Raw genomic sequence first — 18,853 nt, forward strand, 5'->3', positions numbered from 1 at the left:
TAGGGTCCTCTCTTGGCCCACACCCACCCTTACACACACATTTCACTAAAATCTATTTAATCCTGCATCCTTGGCTGAGGTATTTAATCTGTTCAGTGGTATTTGTAGGACTTGCACATTTCCCATAAGCCCCTTGCCGCCACAATCAGGTATGTTAATTCTGCTGGCCTCAGTCTTATCTTCATCTGCCGTTACGAACGAGTGCTCTGAAGTTGCAGTGCTCTAAACCAGTGAATCAGCATTTTAAGGCCGTGAAACTAAATATCAGCTCTCTAGAAAATACAATGAGCTGGATAACAAGAGGATATGTTTTAGAAACCACTAAGGTCATATAACAAGGAAAAGATTCGACCTGTTGCCTTGAATTACATGTGTTTACTTTCCTGATTTATGCTGCGCACACACACAACCATGCAACACAGCTGAAATAACCCTGACACTCACAGGAGAGCGTCAGGGATTTGGCAGCCGAGGCTCAAGTAAACATGAACCCTCGTGTACCTGAGTCAGCAGATTCATGCAGGACATGTATGGTCAATGTTGAGATAAGGACTTTACCGTCTGATTTATTTCGCTAAAAAAAGATAGGAAGAATTAATTTGTCTTTGCCATTAAGCTATTAACTCAGTTGTTTACTCTTTAGCTACAATTCATCCTCGATCCAAAGCCTTTATTTACACTCTAACCTTGAGTTGTATCTTCTGATCAGGAGTCACAAATTGTGCAACACATCACGCAGGTCCCTCTTTCATTCGGCAGCTGACAGTCACAAACGCACAATTTTATGTACAATATGTACAACATTTATTATAATTAATATTTAAAATAGACAATGTACTTAAATTTTCACAATAGAAAAAATACAGGTAATAAATACAAAGACCATTTTTGTTTTGCAAGTATTACAAAACATCCAGCACAAGTTGACAGATGTGAGACATTAAAATATTGAGAATAAATGCTTTGCCACACTGATATTCATATAGCTAAATATATGCCTCATATCTTAAAGGAGTTATTTGTCAACACAGTCTAATGTGTTACAATGCCTGCTTAGAAACGATATTGCTAGCACTATTCAGTGGCCTAGACTCTATGAGATCCAGGCCTGTTTGAGCTCCACTCGACTCAAACAGGCCGACGACCGACAGAGGGTTTCAAGTGAATCAAACGCCACCTCTCACCGCCTTCCTTTCCCAGCCCGCCTTTTCCTTCAGTCTACTTTCTCTCTCCATCAGCCAACAACAGCTCCGCCCTCTCTCGTCTCCGCCCCCTTCGCCATCTTTCTCTCTCTCCGCGCCCTTCCCTCCCGACATCCCGGGGTTTCTGCCCACCCTGGCCAATTCATAAGTGACCTTAATTTTTTCCTCACACAAATAACATATAAACCATCATAGAAAAATAATATCCCTCCAAGAATCCACTATGACACGCCAGTACAAACATGGCAAAAAACACACACACAAAAATAAATCATACAGCAATATGGCCATTGGCTTTGAGCATACTTCTACTGAGCTAATAATTAACATTTTCGCAAAGTAATCACCGTCGCCACACAACACAATTATTAGACATGAGAATATCCCCAGACTAGTCATAAGTACGTCCGAAAACAGAACATCACAGCACTCGTTAGCTTGTCTTTTTAATAATATCTACCTTTAAATACAAATAAAATATAGAATATATCTCTGATAAATGTCACTCAACATTTTCGTCTCTCAACGGCACATACAAACATTACAAATAAGAACACAAAAACCGGGAATGTTTGCAGAGGATTTGCATCGTTTGTGAGTGTGTAATACCGACCAGATGCGACTCCGCTTTGACACGTTTTTGGCAAAATGACCAACATCTGTTGTTGGGAGTCTAGCAGATATAGAAAAAGGAGGGAAGCCGCAGCAAAGTGTATCAAAATTAGGGGGTCGTGAAACAAGTAGTGGGGTGGTTTAAAAGGAGGAATTGTAAAGAGAAAAAAAAGAAAATGTGTGATCATGAACAGGTAAGAAGGAGCGATTACAGTCTTTCAACCTTCTCTCTCTTAGGTTTCCATTATTATAACTCCGACATACACTGAAGGCACTGCAGTAATGTGGGAAATGTGTGCACAGGTCGTACGAAACGTTCTCCTCGAACCAAGGGCCAGAACGGGAAGGGAGACTGAAAAACCCAAAACTAAGACATTTCACTTAATGAACCGTTTTGAATTCATGAACACAGCGATTCTCAACCTGTTTTCTGGAGTGTGTAAAAACTATTTGATTCCAAAATCCTCGTGGCCTCATTGCTAAGGGAGCTGTTAGGTAGCATACTGCTGTGTATTACTTATTTTTTTTGGAAGAATGAAGGAAATGTCAGAATGCGAGAGTGGAGTCTGGGGAATCCCCCATGGCCCCTGCCTGGATATCAAGTGACGCTGAAGTTGAGAAATTCTCCGTTAATGACCAAGTGATTCATACAGTGAAACATTCTCTTGCATGCTAACAGCAACACATGACCCTGGACTGCTTATGAGGAAACACTAGCAAGCTTCAGACTACAACTGTACCAGGAATGCAGACGTTTGTCAAGCTAGAGGAAGCAGCGCATGGCATACGTCAGCTCCACCCTGGCAGGTTTTTTTTTGCTTGTTGGTCAGGTGCCATAAACTGAAAACGGGGAAGAGGCTGAAGCCGGTCGCTCGGCAGCACTTTCAGGGAGCACTGGCGTCACAGGCTGGCTTCGTTGAGTGGTGGGAGATGTACAGTAACTCTTGTTTGGGTTGTTCCGGCTTCAGTCCAGTGAGTTTAGTCAGTCGACTGTATTCGGGTTGTGAGGATTCTGCACACGTCCGTGCCCGACGCCTCGCTCACAATGCACATGCTGCGTTGTTCTGAACGTAACTGAGCTCTAGGGTTTCTCAACAAACCCACTTGAGTCAATTTCAGTCGGGCTAAGCTATAGCATTATAAAAAAATAGCATGAAGTAGAGGACACCTCCACTTGTCCTGGATGAATTCTCAGCTGTTGCTTTAGAAAAAATTAAACGTAGCTGTTGTCGTTGCGATGATGTCACACGCCGCACTGTCGGCGCCGTATCACACACACGACTGAATGACGCCCGTCGTCATGTGAACGGGGCTCGACGCACACAAGGATTTAGTATATTCCTGCTAATTTTCCTATTTGTCTTCCTATTCTTTAGCATGTGTATAGTACATGTATGCCTGCGGATGTGTGTGTGTATGAATGTGTGTTTGCATTGCAGGTTGTGCATCCCTCCCCAAGTCTGGTCCCAGCAGCTCCTTCTAGGACGGCTCGTGTTCTCTCTGTGCCTGAGGCTGTGGCGGACTCTTGACGATGGTGATGACGGAGGCGGTGTTGAGACGCGGCGCCGTGGCCAGCAGGTTGCCCCCGCCGGCCTCCAGACCCCGGGCGAATCTCTGGAGAGCGGCCAGGCGCGCGCCGAGGCCCTCCAGCTCCTTCCTCATGCCGGCGTTCTCTGCGCCGAGTCTATCCACCTCCCTCTGGAGCTCCGTCTTCTGCTGCTCCAGGGCCTCGCGCTGGGAAACCCGCTTGACCCGGCAACTGGCGGCGTAGCCCCGGTTCTTTAAGGTGCGGCGGCGCTGCTTCAGCTTCTGGATCTCCTCGCGGGACATGCCGCGCAGGTGGAGGTTCAGCTCCCGTACCGTGAGGGACATGAGCTCACTGTCTGAGAGGACGGGCACGTTCTCGCCACATTCCTGCTTCACCTGAGGGGAAGCGATGGAGGACAGAAGAAGAGAAAAGATGCAGTTGGATGAAGTGTTGAGGAAAAAGGGATGGAGGAGTAAAAGACACCAACAAATGACATTAAAGAGCAACTGAACTGGGAGGAGAGTCAAACCTCTTTCCAACATTGCCATTTTCCTTCTCGTAAAAATAGCCCAAGGCTATAAACATGACTCATTCTCCTCAAAATAATAAAAGAGAGTATTATTTCTGGCTGTGTGTTACCTTCAGGGCTTTGCTGTTTCTTTCTGTCGTCATGATCCAAATGTCTTCAGCTTTTACCCCCCAAGCACCAGTCAACACAGATACAGACACTCTGGAAGCACAGAAACAGGACACACACACATAGACACAAAAAAAAGAAGGTATGTTACCCCATGTGACTCAGGACATCATGCTGCTTTGGTCCGTATCGGGCCTGACATTTACCATCCGCTCACAAGACAGCCAGTCATGCACGATAAAGAAAAGGAGAACCCACAAATCGGTCATGCTTCTCCAAACGCGCTCTCTCATTAAACTCTGTGGCTCGATATGAAAGAAAAGAGGAGGTTTTGTAAGCGACATGCCGTTTTTCTGTTGGTTGAAATGCCGAGGAGGAAGTTACCATGAGTCTGTCCTTCGGTTGCACAAAGCAGGTGCCCTAACCAATTCCCTTTGCACTTCCTCTTGTCAACACAGCATCAACGGTTCAAAGCTCTCGTTGTGGGAAAAGTCCAAACAAGAGCAGGCGACTATTATTGTAGGAAATCGACTGTGCTGTGTTAAACGCGTCAAATCATCATATTTACTGAACCTGAAATGAGACTAAATCAGATGTAACAAATTACCAAGAGCATTTAAAGGTGGACCTGGGTGATTCTTCTTCCAGCCAGCAGCAGTAACAGTGTCTGTTTGAGTCGGTTCCGCCTTAACACTACTCTATTAGGAAATTTCTCTCTCATTGAGCAGTTAGCACACGCCACGCTGGGACTTCCTGCACTCCTCTTAAGGTCAGCTCACAAATGTTGTTATGTGGGATTAAAGTCCAACCTCGACGCGGGCCAACTAGATCTGTTTTTCCTTTTTTCTTCCCCCTCAGCTGTGGAGCTCGGATCACTACAGTGTTGATAGAAATGACTCTGCACTTCACTCTGAGGTTGTTTCAGCTGAGTGGCTAAAATATCTCTTCCCGTTAATATTCAATCGAGACCAACAAGTTCAACCTTGACTTTATCAAGCCCCAGGGTGTTTTCCCCACTGGGCTTTTCATTAAGGTTACTGTGTTTGCTTTCGCAATATGAAGAGTGGCTGGGCTTTTGTTTTGTCACACTGTCGCCTACAGAGAGTGGAGGAGAGAGTAAGAAAAAAACTTGACGACAAAACTTGTGATACCACATATACGTAGCTGGCAAAATACAGCCCTGTGGTTACTGTTGAGCTTTTGGCAGCTTAGTGAGCCAACTCTTCGCACTATCATTTTTCTTTGAGAAACAGGCCGATCTAGACGAGGTAATGCTGCAGCTAAATTTCACCGCCTCCTGATTACAGTCATTTGCAGCTTCCAGAGCATATTTGTGATCTTTGACATCTCGTTTTGGCCTCGTAACTCCTGTAAACCTTTCAACAATAACGTTTATAAAGAACGGGACGTGCCGTTTGTTTTCAAAGAAACTCGTGGGAAAAGCTCTTGTTGTGATGTTAGAACTTGGAGTGGTTGACTTTAGGCAATTCAGTGTTACGTTCGCAGGTTGGATTGGATTTCTGTCTGCTTTCCATTGAGATATATTAAAGTTTAACACATTTATACCCCTGATAAAAGAGGATTGGGGTTAGGATCCATTTGAAGTTAAGTTAGGTATTTATACCCGACATCCATTTCGGCTGTTGTCACCTGAGGTGACTTGCTAAAGAGAAAGTCTTCCTCAATGACCTTTTCGTTTATGGCTGCCAAATCAAAGTGTGTGTGGCCACAGTGACCCACATTTCCAGTGTTTGTAAAAGACAACACTTAGATTGTTCTGCTGACTCCAGCACTTCCAGAGAAAAACACACTCCCAAGTAGACGTGAATGGGGGAGGAACCAAACGGGAGTCATGTGAGTTAAGATAGATTTAGTTGAGTTTTGTTTTAATGAGAAGGGGTGGGGTGTGGGGGGGGGGTTCAAGGTCAGTTACGAATACAAACCCCCTTGAACCCCGGCTGAACTCCGAGAGTAAAACTGAGCTGTGACGTCACACGAGGCCTACAATTCCTGTACATGGTTATTTTTCTTCTCTTTAATTTCGCAACTTTGAAGATTAAAATAAAACATTATAAAATAAATGATCATAGTTAAGGAGATTTTAATAATTCCAAGACATTAATAAAGTTCATCTGTTATATAGTAATAAGGTAAATGCCACTATCACAGTTCTAACAATGTAATAATGTTCCAATACTTTAGTACAATGTTTTGCTTTGTTAGTGCAATGAATGTATTACTAACTATTTAACAATGCTTCTTTAGCATTCTAACAAAAGATACATAATATCCTTTCAATAAATTGTCATTATTGACAACAATCTCTAAACTAAACTAACTTTCCTAAAGTGACATGTCAAAATAAATAAGCAAGTCACCGTTTTGAAAGAGCACAGTTGTCTTTGAACTTGTAAATGGGTCAAATGTCCTCAATCTTCAACTTGTGTTTTAGGGACAATTAAGGAAAGCTATGGACTTAAGATTAGGTAAGCGCACACATAACATCACTATTTTTAGTGAGTTAATGAAGTTCAGCATTTCTTTGGCTGTGTAAGTCTTCATGTTCACCAAGGATTTGTAGTACAACAACAAAAACACTATTTTATGAATACTGAAAATAGAGACTGTGTTTTCATAAATCCCACAATAAGTAAAGTCAAATCCTAACACTGATGTTGAACACTGTATACGACGAGGTGATCCACCTCAGGCGAATAAGACACTGGTCATAATGGTCTGCAGTTCGCTGACAAAAACAACCCATTTCCCGGAATGCGTGGGACCTGGAGGAATTGCAGGAACCTCGGTGGTCGGACCGACCAGAGCCCGGCGGTGGACTCCACTCCGGCTAGAACCGAAGCCACGGCCGTTTCGTTAAGTCAGGGTGATTCAGCAATAAACCGCTCACTCAGCTCCGCTAAGACTGAGACAGTCAGCCCCCCCCCCCCCCAACCCCAACACACACACACACACACAAAAAAGGTCTGGAAACAGCCGTGACCACTTGTCTATGTTTACCTAAAGACAACATATATCATTTTAACCTCTTCGTTCGCTATGAATCACACTTTACGAGACATTGTGCCGATTAAGAAACACGATCAAAGCGGAACGCAACAAGTGAACGCGGCTCTAGGCTACAACAAACCAGGTTTATGAAGTCAAACACATGTCCGTTCGGGATCGTGTCAAAGGACTGAACCACAAACGGCCATCAGACTACTCGAGGAAAGTGTGTTTGACCATCTAACTACATCCACAACCCAGCCTTGTCCTTATAGGGAGAGGAGCTGGACAGCTCGGGGTGAAGGCGCCGCTACCGCCGCCGCTGCTATAGTAAACAGCCATCACGAGTGCCCACGACATCCATTTTAGCAGGACTTTAAATAATCCTTTTAAATAGCTTTGAGGCGCACAGTTGGATAAGGAAGTACACAGCGCATGTGGCTGTCAGCGGCTGCTAATGTTGGGGGTTAAATGCGAGGAGCGGAGCCAGATTAGCCGCATCATGCGAAACATGCTAGTAATGTTAGCAGCTAGCATCAGCGGTTCCTAGCGAGCTAAAGGAGATTAGAGCAGACAGCTGCCTGCTCAGTCGTCCTTGGTTGGTCTGCGAGTCCCCGGCGGACACCAGACCTCCACTACCCCGCGGTGACACACGAGCTCCGGCTACATACCTCCATAACGTCGGTGTTTAAATGAAAGGAACGAGGGTTTACCTGCCGTGTCGAAGCTACTCTGGCGACAAAATGTCAGTCCGCCTTTTCCCGGAATTACTCCGCTGCTCTCTGAGGTTGGATTCTTTCATTCATAAAAAACAACCGAGCGACAATGACGTCAGGTCGAAAGAATGAGGGCGGAGTCAAACCCCGCCCCCGCGGCGTACTCCGGGAGGATGTAAACAAGGAATCCCTGAATCCCAGAACTTTTCCATGAGCAGCCCACCTCCTTCTCCTCCTCTCTCCTCCTCTTCCTCCTCCCCCGTCTCCTCCTCATCCTCCCATCACTGTTCCGAACAACAACAACTTGGAAAAAGATCAATCATGCTGTCAAAAATAGGAGCAACCCGGCTCTGACACTGACACGGTTTGTCATGTCAGCAGTCTTCAAAACAAGTAAATAACACATAACCCTCACACCCCCTCCGAACACGCAGAGTTTACACACGTGTCATAAATGCTGACCTATACAAAATACGAATTAAGCTTTAATTCAATCGTCTTCAATTCAGTTTTATTTCGTCTACGACCAACAAATGAAAGCCAAACCTATTTATACATTTATTTTTAAACAACCTTTTAAATCTTCACGGTTTACGTTCCATCTTCAATATCGTGCCACAGATTCGCCTCTTTTCTTAGAACACATCTATTTGGATACATTTATTAAATCCCCACTATGCTATGTGTAGCAGCAGAGCTAAGTTAAAAGTGAAATATGAAGTCATAAAAGCAAAGATAAGAGAAAATCCATTAGGGGAGAGCATTTGTCACCAATTCAGAAAGCTGAACAACACTGTAGATATTTTGAAGGAAGGCCATTCAATGCTTTGCTAAGAGCCTTTTGGGGTTGGTTAACAGCATTTAAATTTACTTGTATTTTTTGGCTGTCACCCGGCTCCCTTTGGTGACAAGACAGTGGGAAATCTTGTCAAGTCAAGCATTTCAAAATACAGCATTTAAGCCAGAATTGCTTATTACTGGTGTTACAATGTAATTGTTTAATAGTAATGCAAGGCAATGTAATGTTCTAATTCTTTATTGATGCAATATTATGGTTTGTCAGTGTTATGACTATATTATTGGTGATCTAACAATGCTTCTATCAATCTATCTATCTATCTATCTATCTATCTATCTATCTATCTATCTATCTATCTATCTATCTATCTATCTATCTATCTATCTATCTATCTATCTATCTATCCATCTATCTATCTATCTATAACCAATTGTTCTACAGCGACATGTCAAAACTTTGTTTGTGGAAAAGAGGTTACACTTTTGAAAGAATGCAACTGTCTCTTTACTTTCGTTAAGCTCAAATAAAATATTTTCTCAGCAAAATGTTGAATCTATCTTACAATGCATTTTAGGGAGTTAAAATACAGCATTACGAAGTCATTACTTTATCACATAAGATACATTGCATTACTTTTACATAAAATTACTACTTCTCAATGACATTTTTACAGGCTGCCATAAGACAGTCTCGACGGCAGAGGGGGCTGTACATTTTTGGGTGAAGTACAAACCGACCCCTGCCCCTGCTTGCGTCACTCCACCCGGACAAGCCTCACGTTTTCCCGACTGTGTGACCTCAGACCGTCGTTGGTGGACCCGATGCACGCCTCTTAGCATTAGCTTAATTGAAAGGCGGCAGCAAGTGATCCGAAGTAAATTACACTAAATCCAACCGTCGCCCCGGCAGAAGAGGAAGAGAGGAGCGGAGCCAGCAGGAGACATGCCCACAATCGAAGAGCTCTCCCCAGATGCGGGCCCGGTGTCGATCCGACCCCCCGAGAACGAGATCGACGACGATGAAGATGAAGACGTAAGTGTCTAGTCACTCAGTAGTGCTTCAGGACTGTGAATGAGGGTCCAATTGAAAATCCTGTGTCCGTTCTGTCCTTGTCTCTGCTGAATTCGGCTAGCTAGCATGGCTGCACCGAGGCTAACTGTCTGAGCTACCTGAGGTGTCTGCTCTGGCTTTGCCCTGTGGTGAGCTCTAAGCACAATCCAAGCAGCGATAAGTCCTCATTCATATAATCTGCAGTTTATTTCGCCATGAGGTTGTTGTCTCGGTTGTATACAGACGATTCTCACTATGGTAACATCAGCTTTATCCAACCAGGAGAGAACTAATTCACAAAGTTGATAAATGCATGTTTTATTAGTTACTATCTACGAGGCAGTATCTGCTTAAGTTGACACTCTTTCAGAAAAAAGGTAATAGAACTACAATCACCATTCTACAAATGCACAGGGATTGAAGCACCTACATATTTCCAGTCTCAGTTTAGACTCCCCTGACCAGAGCTATGAAGTCATTTAATCACCACATACACTTCCTCAAAGCAGCAGTTCAATTCCACACTGAAGTCTGTCAGTAGTAACATTTCAAGTCTGTTTTTCCCTCAGTTTGATGAGACCCTGATGGAGAGGCTGTGGGGCCTGACGGAGATGTTTCCAGACACGGTGCGTTCAGCTGCCGAGGTGTCGGCCCAGTGCTCCGTCTCACTGGCCAAGCAGTTTTACAGGTTGGTCTCCCAAGTGTTTTTCCTCCCAGTCTATCAGTGCCTGGGTGTGTGTATGTGTGGGCTTTCAGACTGGATCCTGTGATCAAGAGATTAAATGCAACTTTCAGAAGCGTTTCAGGGGACTTTGGGGTAAAAGTGAGCTGGGGGGCCCTACACAGAACTAAATCAACCTCCCCAGGTAAAAAGAGAACCATAATCCCAGGGATATCATAATCAAACCTTTTTTTCTTCATAATAGCCTTCAACTTATTATCTTAAGTTATGAAGCTTTTAATAGAAAGATAGCTACATGGGGCCTTGTTAGGGTCGGACTATATCCTTGCTGTGTCCGCTACAGAGCTGATCATAGAATTTTTAAAGGGGTTCTCAGGGGCCCCCTCTCAGCTCAGGACCCCTTTTGCAACTGCCTGCTTTGCCTTCCCTGGTCCAACAGCCACTGGTCGTGTCTCTGCATCCTTGAATCTAGTTGACTAAAGTTCAACAGATTTATTTAGCTATGTTAAACCTGAGGGATGGATACTTTTCAGTGAAATGTAATTTCTTGAAGCTAATGGGGTTGTTGATCTGTTTCAGTTTTTCCCGCTCTGCGCTCTGGATGGGCACCACTTCCTTTATGATCCTGGTGTTGCCTGTGGTGTTTGAGACAGAAAGACTACAGCTGGAGCAGCAGCAGTTACAGCAGCAGAGACAGGTGAGTGTTTGTGTGCATGTGTGTAAAGCAACAGCTGAGAAAATGGTTGCAGGCATTACAGCGGAACTGTGAATGTACTTCACTAGAAGTTTGATCGCACTATGACCATGTTAGCAGAACAACCACAAAACCACGTATTTTCAAGGTTTTGTCATGAAAGTTCACCGTATATGAAAACCAACAACCTCTTTCCCTTCTAGATCCTTCTAGGACCCAACACTGGGATGTCTGGAGGGATGCCCGGCATGATGCCGCCTGCACCTGGCAAGATGTGAGGCGGGCCAGGAAGGACCAACATAAGCCTGACATCTGCTGCTAGCCACACAGCAGGGTCGTTCACAAGGAGAGACAGAGAGACCATGGAGAAGAGTAAAGAACTGCAGTAAAGTTTTGGATTGGCTAGTGGATCGGAGGAGGAGCGGGAGCATGTAAAGCAACTCTGACACTTCTCTCTCGCTGTCTCTCCTTACTCCAACATCATGCAGAGACTGATTTCCTGAAGCACTGCTTCTATTTTCTTTTTTTAAATAAACTGTTATTTCAGCATAAATAATGTAGAGGAAGGCAGTTATAGAGGGATAAGATGAGAGGAAAAAAAATCTTGAGGTTACCAATTGTATGTGTCGGTGTCTGCAGTCTGAAGATCATTAATTTACGTTTGTTGGCACTTCTGTCCATTGTCATGTGTTTTCTGCATCCATTTGTATTAGGAGAATAATTTTCAATAACCTGACAGGCAGGTTTGATGAATATTGACAAGTGGAGCAGACCATATTAATTGATAGGAATGTGGTCGACAGATTGGCCTTTTGACATTTTACATGCTAAGTGATAATCTTTACTATGTGGTCATTCTGACCGTTCATATCACATATGTCAAAATGTCTCACTTTAAACTATTCAGAGTTATTGGTTTTCTTATGTTTCTCTGGTTTTCTGATCAACGATTGAAAAATTGTTCTGTCCCTCTCCAGCACTAGTGTTAAAAATAAATAAATGATTATGTCGGCATTTAAAACGGGCGATGTTTCATTAGTCTGTGGACAAACTTTTGGACAAACTTTGATGCTAAATGTCTCAATATTTCCCTGAGAGAGATGTTATGTACTTTTCTCTGTTCCCATTCATATGACAATTTTCATTCTGTAACATACTGTCCTTCAAGAAGCAAACACATGTCTGTTTTGTGTTCAACATGACTTTGGGAATAAAAACACCAAATCAAGTGGAAATCCCTGTTTTCTTCCAGCATCTTGATTGTACATTGGCTCACAAATGAGGTCCTGCCCAGACAGAATCAATAATTTTTATTTTAAATATAAGGCCAGACCTGTACAGTCAGCAATCACATTTTAGACATTATGTAATATAATGATTGGGAGATGTGTATGATTTCTTCTCCAGAAAATGATTTGTAACTAGCTAATAAATATAAATTTATTTTAGCGGAAGATATGTCCTTAACATCCCTTGGTGGTCACTTACATCTGATAACATCAACTGGTTGTAGGCATTAATTAGTGCAGCAGAGCGTACAAGACATATTCTCCATCTTGTCATATGTTCTAAAATGGGACAGTGTTTAGTCTAAAAGAGGCCTAGCGATAATGATGTCTAAGCTACTGATTGGTACACATAGATGTCATAGAACTATCATAGAAGCCAGTCAGATTTACCTTTAGCCTCAGCGTACCCTCAAGTTCGACCTGAATCGTTGTAACAAGCAGGCACGTGCACAGACATGTTGGGGGGCAGGTGCTCAACCCCCCAAAAAGGGCACCCATCGCCAAAATTATTTATGAAATTAAAAATAATAATAATAAATAAATAAAAAACACAGTAGGATATTTTCAACTTATATATTTATTTTTGACAACAAACTAACTCAAATGATCAATTTGAATAAATAAGTAAATGAATTACAGGCAAAAACAGACTAAACAAGGCCATATTGAATAACCAAATAATATGCTATGGTTAGGGTTATTGATGTGATGAGCTCCTCTGGACCAGGTAGGGTTACTGATTCTCCCTCATCTGTTTTACAAGTTGATGGCCTGGCACAAGATAAAGGAGAGCTGCTACCCTGAGCTGCTTGCTGCAGTTCCCTGTCCTTCTGCTTTTGGAATCTCTCTTTTCTTGGCATTGTACTGCAAATTTTGTAAATGAGATAAATCAATGTTGTGCATAATTATCAAGAGTGAATTACATAATCTCTATAAAGCTGACAACACAGTACACACATTTTTTTAAACTCAAATAAAGGCCTCGTCAGATATAAAAAACACATTTCGGGGGAATTGATGACAGAGAGAGTAATATTATTCTTAAATATTGATGAATGAAGAAAAAACTAGACTCCAGCAGAAGGGCACTTTTCTCATCCAGGGCAAAAGGTCCAGTGCTTGACCACCACTAGGGGTCTATCTGTGCACGTGCCTGATTACAAGGACAAAACACTTGATGATGCTACTGTGCACAACTGAACGTATGTGCCTAACTTTGACTGGTGGCATCTAACACCTGCTACTGGTAGCTAAGAGCTTCAAACATACAAGGGGTATTCTCCACCTTGTCCTTTATTCTAAAATGAATGTATTTTTTTATCCTGTTATCAATCATTTTTATGGTGTTTTATATGTTCAATCAGAGCCAAAAAGTACGACTTTACAGCAGGGTTTTGAAAGTAACATTTATGTCTCATTCGTTCGTTAATTTCCTGCTGCACATGAATGCGTCTTGAGTAAGAGTTTCCCGCCAGGTGCAACAGGAAAGTGCAGCTAAGCTAACTGTTTAACTTCGATTATTACTGTTGTTTGCCAGCTCTCATGTTCAAACTAGTTATTGTTGGATGTTAATATTTTTAGTGACGCTCGTATTTATTTTGTGAGCTGCTGAAATACAGAAGCCGGCTGCTAACTTTTAATTTAGCTAACTTTCAAAGGTTAGCAAAGGTTAGCTAATACTGCTAATGCTAACTGTTTGAAATATCTCTGCCACAGTTACTCAATAAAGTAAAGCACACTTTATCTTTAGCCTTTAAGCCACAGTAATGAACATGAAGTCTGCAGAGGATCAGGTTGTTGACGATGACACCGGTTTCCAGGATGAGGAGGTAAGATGCAGCTAGCTTGTCTTTTTAATTAGCTGGTATTTGCTAACTAGCAATGGCCGTCCACAAATAGAAGCTAGAACGGTATAACTTATATGAATAAGTTGCGTAAAGTGTTAATTACGATCTGTCTGAAAAGAGCTGAAATCAGGTCCAAATATCGATTGATTAATTGATTGAGTTTTTAATCAGTCATCAAACAAGTATAATGAATACAGACAATGTGAACAGAGTCTACATCAAATATTTACTGAAAAGGCTAAGGCAGAAGCAAATGCCTATGTATATATATAAACCTCGACACTTACCTCATCTTGAGTTTGCTTTTCTCTGAACAGGTGTCGTTCTTCCAAGACCTTGACGTCCTACAGAAACACGGGATTGTGAGTCGACAGCGGCACCTAAACACACTCATCAGATCCTTTGTCATTTGTCTCAGTCCGCAACTCTCTCTGTCCTTGCCCCTCGTTTGACCACAGAATGTGGCAGACATCAAAAAGCTGAAGTCAGTGGGTATCTGCACTGTGAAGGGGATCCAGATGACGACGCGCAAGGCTCTGTGCAACATCAAGGGCTTGTCGGAGGCAAAAGTGGAAAAAATCAAGGAAGCTGCAGGGAAAATGCTGGTGAGACTGGATTTTTCCAGTGTGGATTCTACAACCCGGAAGATAAAGAGAATAATAAAGCCTCAACACATTTTATACGTGACATGATTCTCTTAACACTACAGAGTGTTGGTTTCCAGACGGCCTTTGAGTACAGTGCCAAGAGGAAGCAGGTGTTCAACATCACAACTGGGAGCCAGGAGTTTGAGTTAAGAGTTTCTCCTATTAGACTGTAGGATTTACACTAACAAATTGTATATCATGCCTTCACAAATAATATACCATTCGGGTGGGTGTGGCTCTGGAGATAGAGAGTGTGGACCAATTACCGTAATGTTGCTGGTGTGAGCTCCAGTCTTCATTACTAAATTTCCTTGGACAAGATATTGACTCCAAAACGTCCCCTGAAAGCTGTGCCGACATTGTGTTAACACCATCTGATAGAAAAAGCACTGCATATGGTAGCGCTGTATGAATGGGTGAATGGGACTTATAATCTAAAGGGCTGTGAGTGGTTGATAAGACCTTAAAAATGTCTTATTTGTGTCCGAGGGGCTGCATTATAGTAAACTGATAATGTAGCCTATCTCTAGTTATTTTCCAGTTTCTTAGAGTGACACAAAATATTGTCACATTATAGATATTAAGCTGCAAATTATTTGACTTAAGCAAAAGCACAGACACACATGTTTTGGGAATTTTTATTTTACAGTATAAGATACTCTGACAGTGTGGTATAAAAATTTAAAGCTAGTTTCTCCTTTTTTAAATCTTTAAAAAAACTGATTCATCTCAAAATATATCTGTTCTCTTTGCAGTAAGCTTCTTGGTGGAGGTATAGAGAGCATGGCACTCACAGAGGCTTTTGGAGGTGAGGAGATTAATTTGTTATTGTTGAATATACTGTGTATAATTATAATTATCCCTCACTTTGCAGCATTTGTCTACAAAACGCTTAACATAATTTCATCATACAGAGTTCCGCACAGGGAAAACCCAGCTGTCTCACACACTTTGTGGTGCGTAATGATCTCTTTTTAAAATGTCTGCTCCCAAGTGCATAATTACACAACACTGTACAAATTATAAAAATTCATAAAACAGAATCTGTGTTGTGTTTCTCCAGTCACTGCTCAGCTGCCGGGCGAGGATTCCTACTCAGGCGGGAAAGTCATCTTCATCGACACAGAGCACACCTTGTATCCTCACAAAAATTAAGCAACTCACTCGACAAACTCAACATCAAACAACAAACAAAACAGGAGCCAGATTATCCACTAACTTAAAGGAGTCTATGTTTCCCCTCCATCTTCTCCCTCTATTTGACAACAGCATCATCCAACCCATCCAGGTTTACTGCTCCACCTGTTTATTACAGATGCTCTCTGTCACAAACCAGAAAAAATGTACGCCTATAACCCCTACTGCTGCCAAAAGAGTAGGTCTTACCTCACACAACTTCTCTGAACTCAATTCTAAGGCCATTCCTCTCATTGCAAACCTAAATAGTGCATGACTTTAACATGAAACCATCAGGCCACAGGAACAGGTCGACAAGATGCAACAAAGCAAACTTTGGCAGACGTTTAGTAGCAATAGCAGCACTTAACAAAACTTCCTGCCACTAACCGAGCTCTTAACCATCAGTCACGATTCTTGTCAGTGTTATTAGTGTCTAATAGAACCGTTGTTAGTTTCATGGTTTCATGGGAAGTGGTTTGTGGTTGTGCAGTTCTGTGAAACTGAATTTCCCCTGTTACTAACAAAGGTACTGAGAAACCATACCACACTTTACAATTATTGTGGATGATGGTTTATTTTAAAATTTACTGAATCTCAGAAAAAAACCATACGATTACATATGAACATGTTTTATATTTCTTGATTATATATTTCTTTAGTGCGTGTAACAATGTTACCATGCTTTCACTTATGGACATTGTCCTTGACTTGCACTTGTGTGGTTTCAGTCGTCCAGACAGACTGAAAGACATCGCCGACAGGTTTAACGTGGACCACGATGCTGTGCTGGACAACGTGCTTTATGCGCGGGCCTACACAAGTGCGAACATAGAGTACACAACATTTACACCACATCTGTGGTGTGCAAAAGCAGTTTCTGTTGGAACTCTATCTCCTGGTGAGGTTGTAATATTTTGCTGCGTCACTCGTTTTTGTGTCAAGTTTTTGAGTTCTCTCCTCAGGTGAACACCAGATGGAGTTGTTGGACTTTGTTGCAGCCAAGTTCCACGAGGAGGGAGGAGTGTTTAAACTGTTGGTGAGTAAACTGTATAGAATTTTGTCACATATTCATCATTCCTTTGGTTTTACTCACTGCAGTGGTTGGAGATCAGAATAAACTTTGTTGCTTCGTTTTCAAGGGAATGTGGGAAAGTGTTAAAGATCAGACAGATCAGATTCTAAAAGTAGGATTCCTTGCTGTGAGTCTCCTTTTTTCTTTTCCTCCTTGATGCCAGATCATCGACTCCATTATGGCTCTGTTCAGAGTAGATTTCTCTGGTCGAGGAGAACTGGCTGAGCGGCAGCAGAAACTAGCGCAGATGCTCTCCAGGCTGCAGAAGATCTCTGAAGGTGTGAGAGAGTGCTCTTGACATTTCACAACCACAGCCACTTATCTACATACAGATTAAAATATGAATATAGTATAAGTCATGCCTCTTATAACTATGATTACATTAGGATTCTAACCACGCATGCTGTATTTTAAGGGCTTTCCTATATGTTTACGTTAGAGTACAATGTAGCTGTGTTCCTCACCAACCAAATGACAGCCGATCCTGGAGCAGGAATGACGTAAGACATGGCAAATGAACTCATTCTACTCTAAATTGTTTTGAACAAATTGTTGACAACATTTTAAATTCTTCCCTTTTTAAGGTTTCAAGCTGATCCCAAGAAGCCAATCGGTGGACACATCCTGGCCCACGCCTCCACCACGCGGATTAGTTTGAGAAAGGGACGTGGAGAGATGAGGATTGCCAAAATATTTGACAGGTAGTTAACAGATTTAGTGGAATTTTTATTGAGTGAAAAAATATTTTAATGTATTATTGTTGTGTTTCTCAATTCAAGACAGGTTGTGTTGACATTTCAATTGCTGTAATTTCTAATATTCTATAATAATAATATTTTATCAGTATATTTGTTATAACTAATTATAATTCAGTGAATCGTAGTAATAGTTATTATCCAAATAAAGATTTCTTAAATAGTAGATTAGTATTTGCAGGTGATGTGAAACAGATCTGATGTCAAAACAAGTTCTTATGCCTATCGGATGTTTTTCGAAATTGTTCAGCAAATGTCCTGAAAGTGTATCTGCCATGGTCTGACATTGTTTTTGTGGGTCCTATTGTGGTTTATTTTGGCCCATATCCTTCCACCAAGTTTTGTGGAAATCTTTTCAGTGCTTCGTGCGTAATCCTGCCAACAAACAAACAAACAGGGGTGAAAACAAAATCTCCTTGGTGAAGGATAAATAGTAGTAGTTTGTCAAGTAGATGCAGGCTCTGCTCTTTGCTAATTAATTACTCTGTGGCTGCAGACATTTTTTTTTAGCTGATGCCCATAATACCATATATCCACCTAAAGTAACATTTCAAACCTCTTCAACAAGATATGTGCATATGTAGAAATGAGATACGAAAATAAACTTTACTTTAGTGAGATAATGGGATGTATCGCAAAACATGTTTTTAAAGACACTGTAAAATCCCAACGATCAAAAACAAGCAAAGAAATCCCCAAATGTTGTATAATTTGATTGATGACAACCTTTGAGGCTGAAATTGAACTCTTCATCTCTCCTGTGATTTGCTGCAGTCCTGACATGCCTGAGAACGAGGCCACGTTTGCCATCACTGCTGGAGGAGTCGCCGATGCCAAAGAGTGACCTGAGGAGACACAGGTCTCAGACCAGTTCCAGTTCCAACCATTTTAATGTCATGTTTTTGTAATGAATTTATTTATTTATTGAGTTATAAAACAAACTTTCACTGTAAACAACTTTGCATGTTATTTATTCTATTCGTTTCAGATGTGTTGACATAAAGGAACAAATTAAACCAACAGTGTGTTATGTATTTTGTAAAAGTGCAGATCTCTCAGTTTACGTGCAAACAAACAGGACACGTGAGGAGGTGAACCTGATTGTAGGCTCCAGTCAGCAGGTGTCCGCTGCTGGCCT

General features: G+C 41.9%; 3 protein-coding genes across 5 annotated transcripts; 2 read left to right on the forward strand and 1 right to left on the reverse strand.

Moving 5' to 3' along the window:
• Positions 1–1,635: 1,635 nt before the first annotated feature.
• On the reverse strand, positions 1,636–7,812 carry maff (v-maf avian musculoaponeurotic fibrosarcoma oncogene homolog F). Of its 3 annotated transcripts, none has more exons than XM_062414090.1 (3): positions 7,699–7,812; positions 3,982–4,072; positions 1,636–3,737 (listed from the first exon to the last, which is right to left on the reverse strand). In XM_062414090.1, the coding sequence occupies exons 2-3, from the start codon at positions 4,012–4,014 to the stop codon at positions 3,294–3,296; spliced, it is 477 nt and encodes a 158-aa protein (XP_062270074.1). In that variant the 5' UTR covers positions 4,015–4,072; positions 7,699–7,812; the 3' UTR covers positions 1,636–3,293. The 3 variants fall into 3 exon arrangements, with proteins under 3 accessions (XP_062270074.1, XP_062270076.1, XP_062270075.1); XM_062414092.1 differs by lacking the exon at positions 7,699–7,812 and adding an exon at positions 4,587–6,896; XM_062414091.1 differs by lacking the exon at positions 7,699–7,812 and adding an exon at positions 4,364–4,573.
• Positions 7,813–9,249: 1,437 nt separating this feature from the next.
• On the forward strand, positions 9,250–12,161 carry tomm22 (translocase of outer mitochondrial membrane 22 homolog (yeast)). The gene is made up of 4 exons (XM_062378472.1): positions 9,250–9,532; positions 10,120–10,238; positions 10,812–10,929; positions 11,130–12,161. Exons 1-4 carry the CDS (start codon positions 9,443–9,445, stop codon positions 11,202–11,204), a joined length of 402 nt encoding a protein of 133 aa, XP_062234456.1. The 5' UTR covers positions 9,250–9,442; the 3' UTR covers positions 11,205–12,161.
• A 1,826-nt stretch (positions 12,162–13,987) lies between these two features.
• Positions 13,988–18,828, forward strand: dmc1 (DNA meiotic recombinase 1). Its single transcript, XM_062413940.1, has 13 exons — positions 13,988–14,044; positions 14,380–14,424; positions 14,521–14,667; positions 14,772–14,854; positions 15,465–15,517; positions 15,624–15,665; positions 15,773–15,845; positions 16,617–16,708; positions 16,851–16,924; positions 17,124–17,238; positions 17,400–17,460; positions 17,545–17,661; positions 18,490–18,828. Exons 1-13 carry the CDS (start codon positions 13,988–13,990, stop codon positions 18,557–18,559), a joined length of 1,029 nt encoding a protein of 342 aa, XP_062269924.1. The 3' UTR covers positions 18,560–18,828.
• The last annotated feature ends 25 nt before the right edge of the window (positions 18,829–18,853 follow it).

Source organism: Platichthys flesus, chromosome 20 (genome assembly GCF_949316205.1).
Source record: "Platichthys flesus chromosome 20, fPlaFle2.1, whole genome shotgun sequence".
Lineage (NCBI taxonomy): Eukaryota > Metazoa > Chordata > Actinopteri > Pleuronectiformes > Pleuronectidae > Platichthys > Platichthys flesus.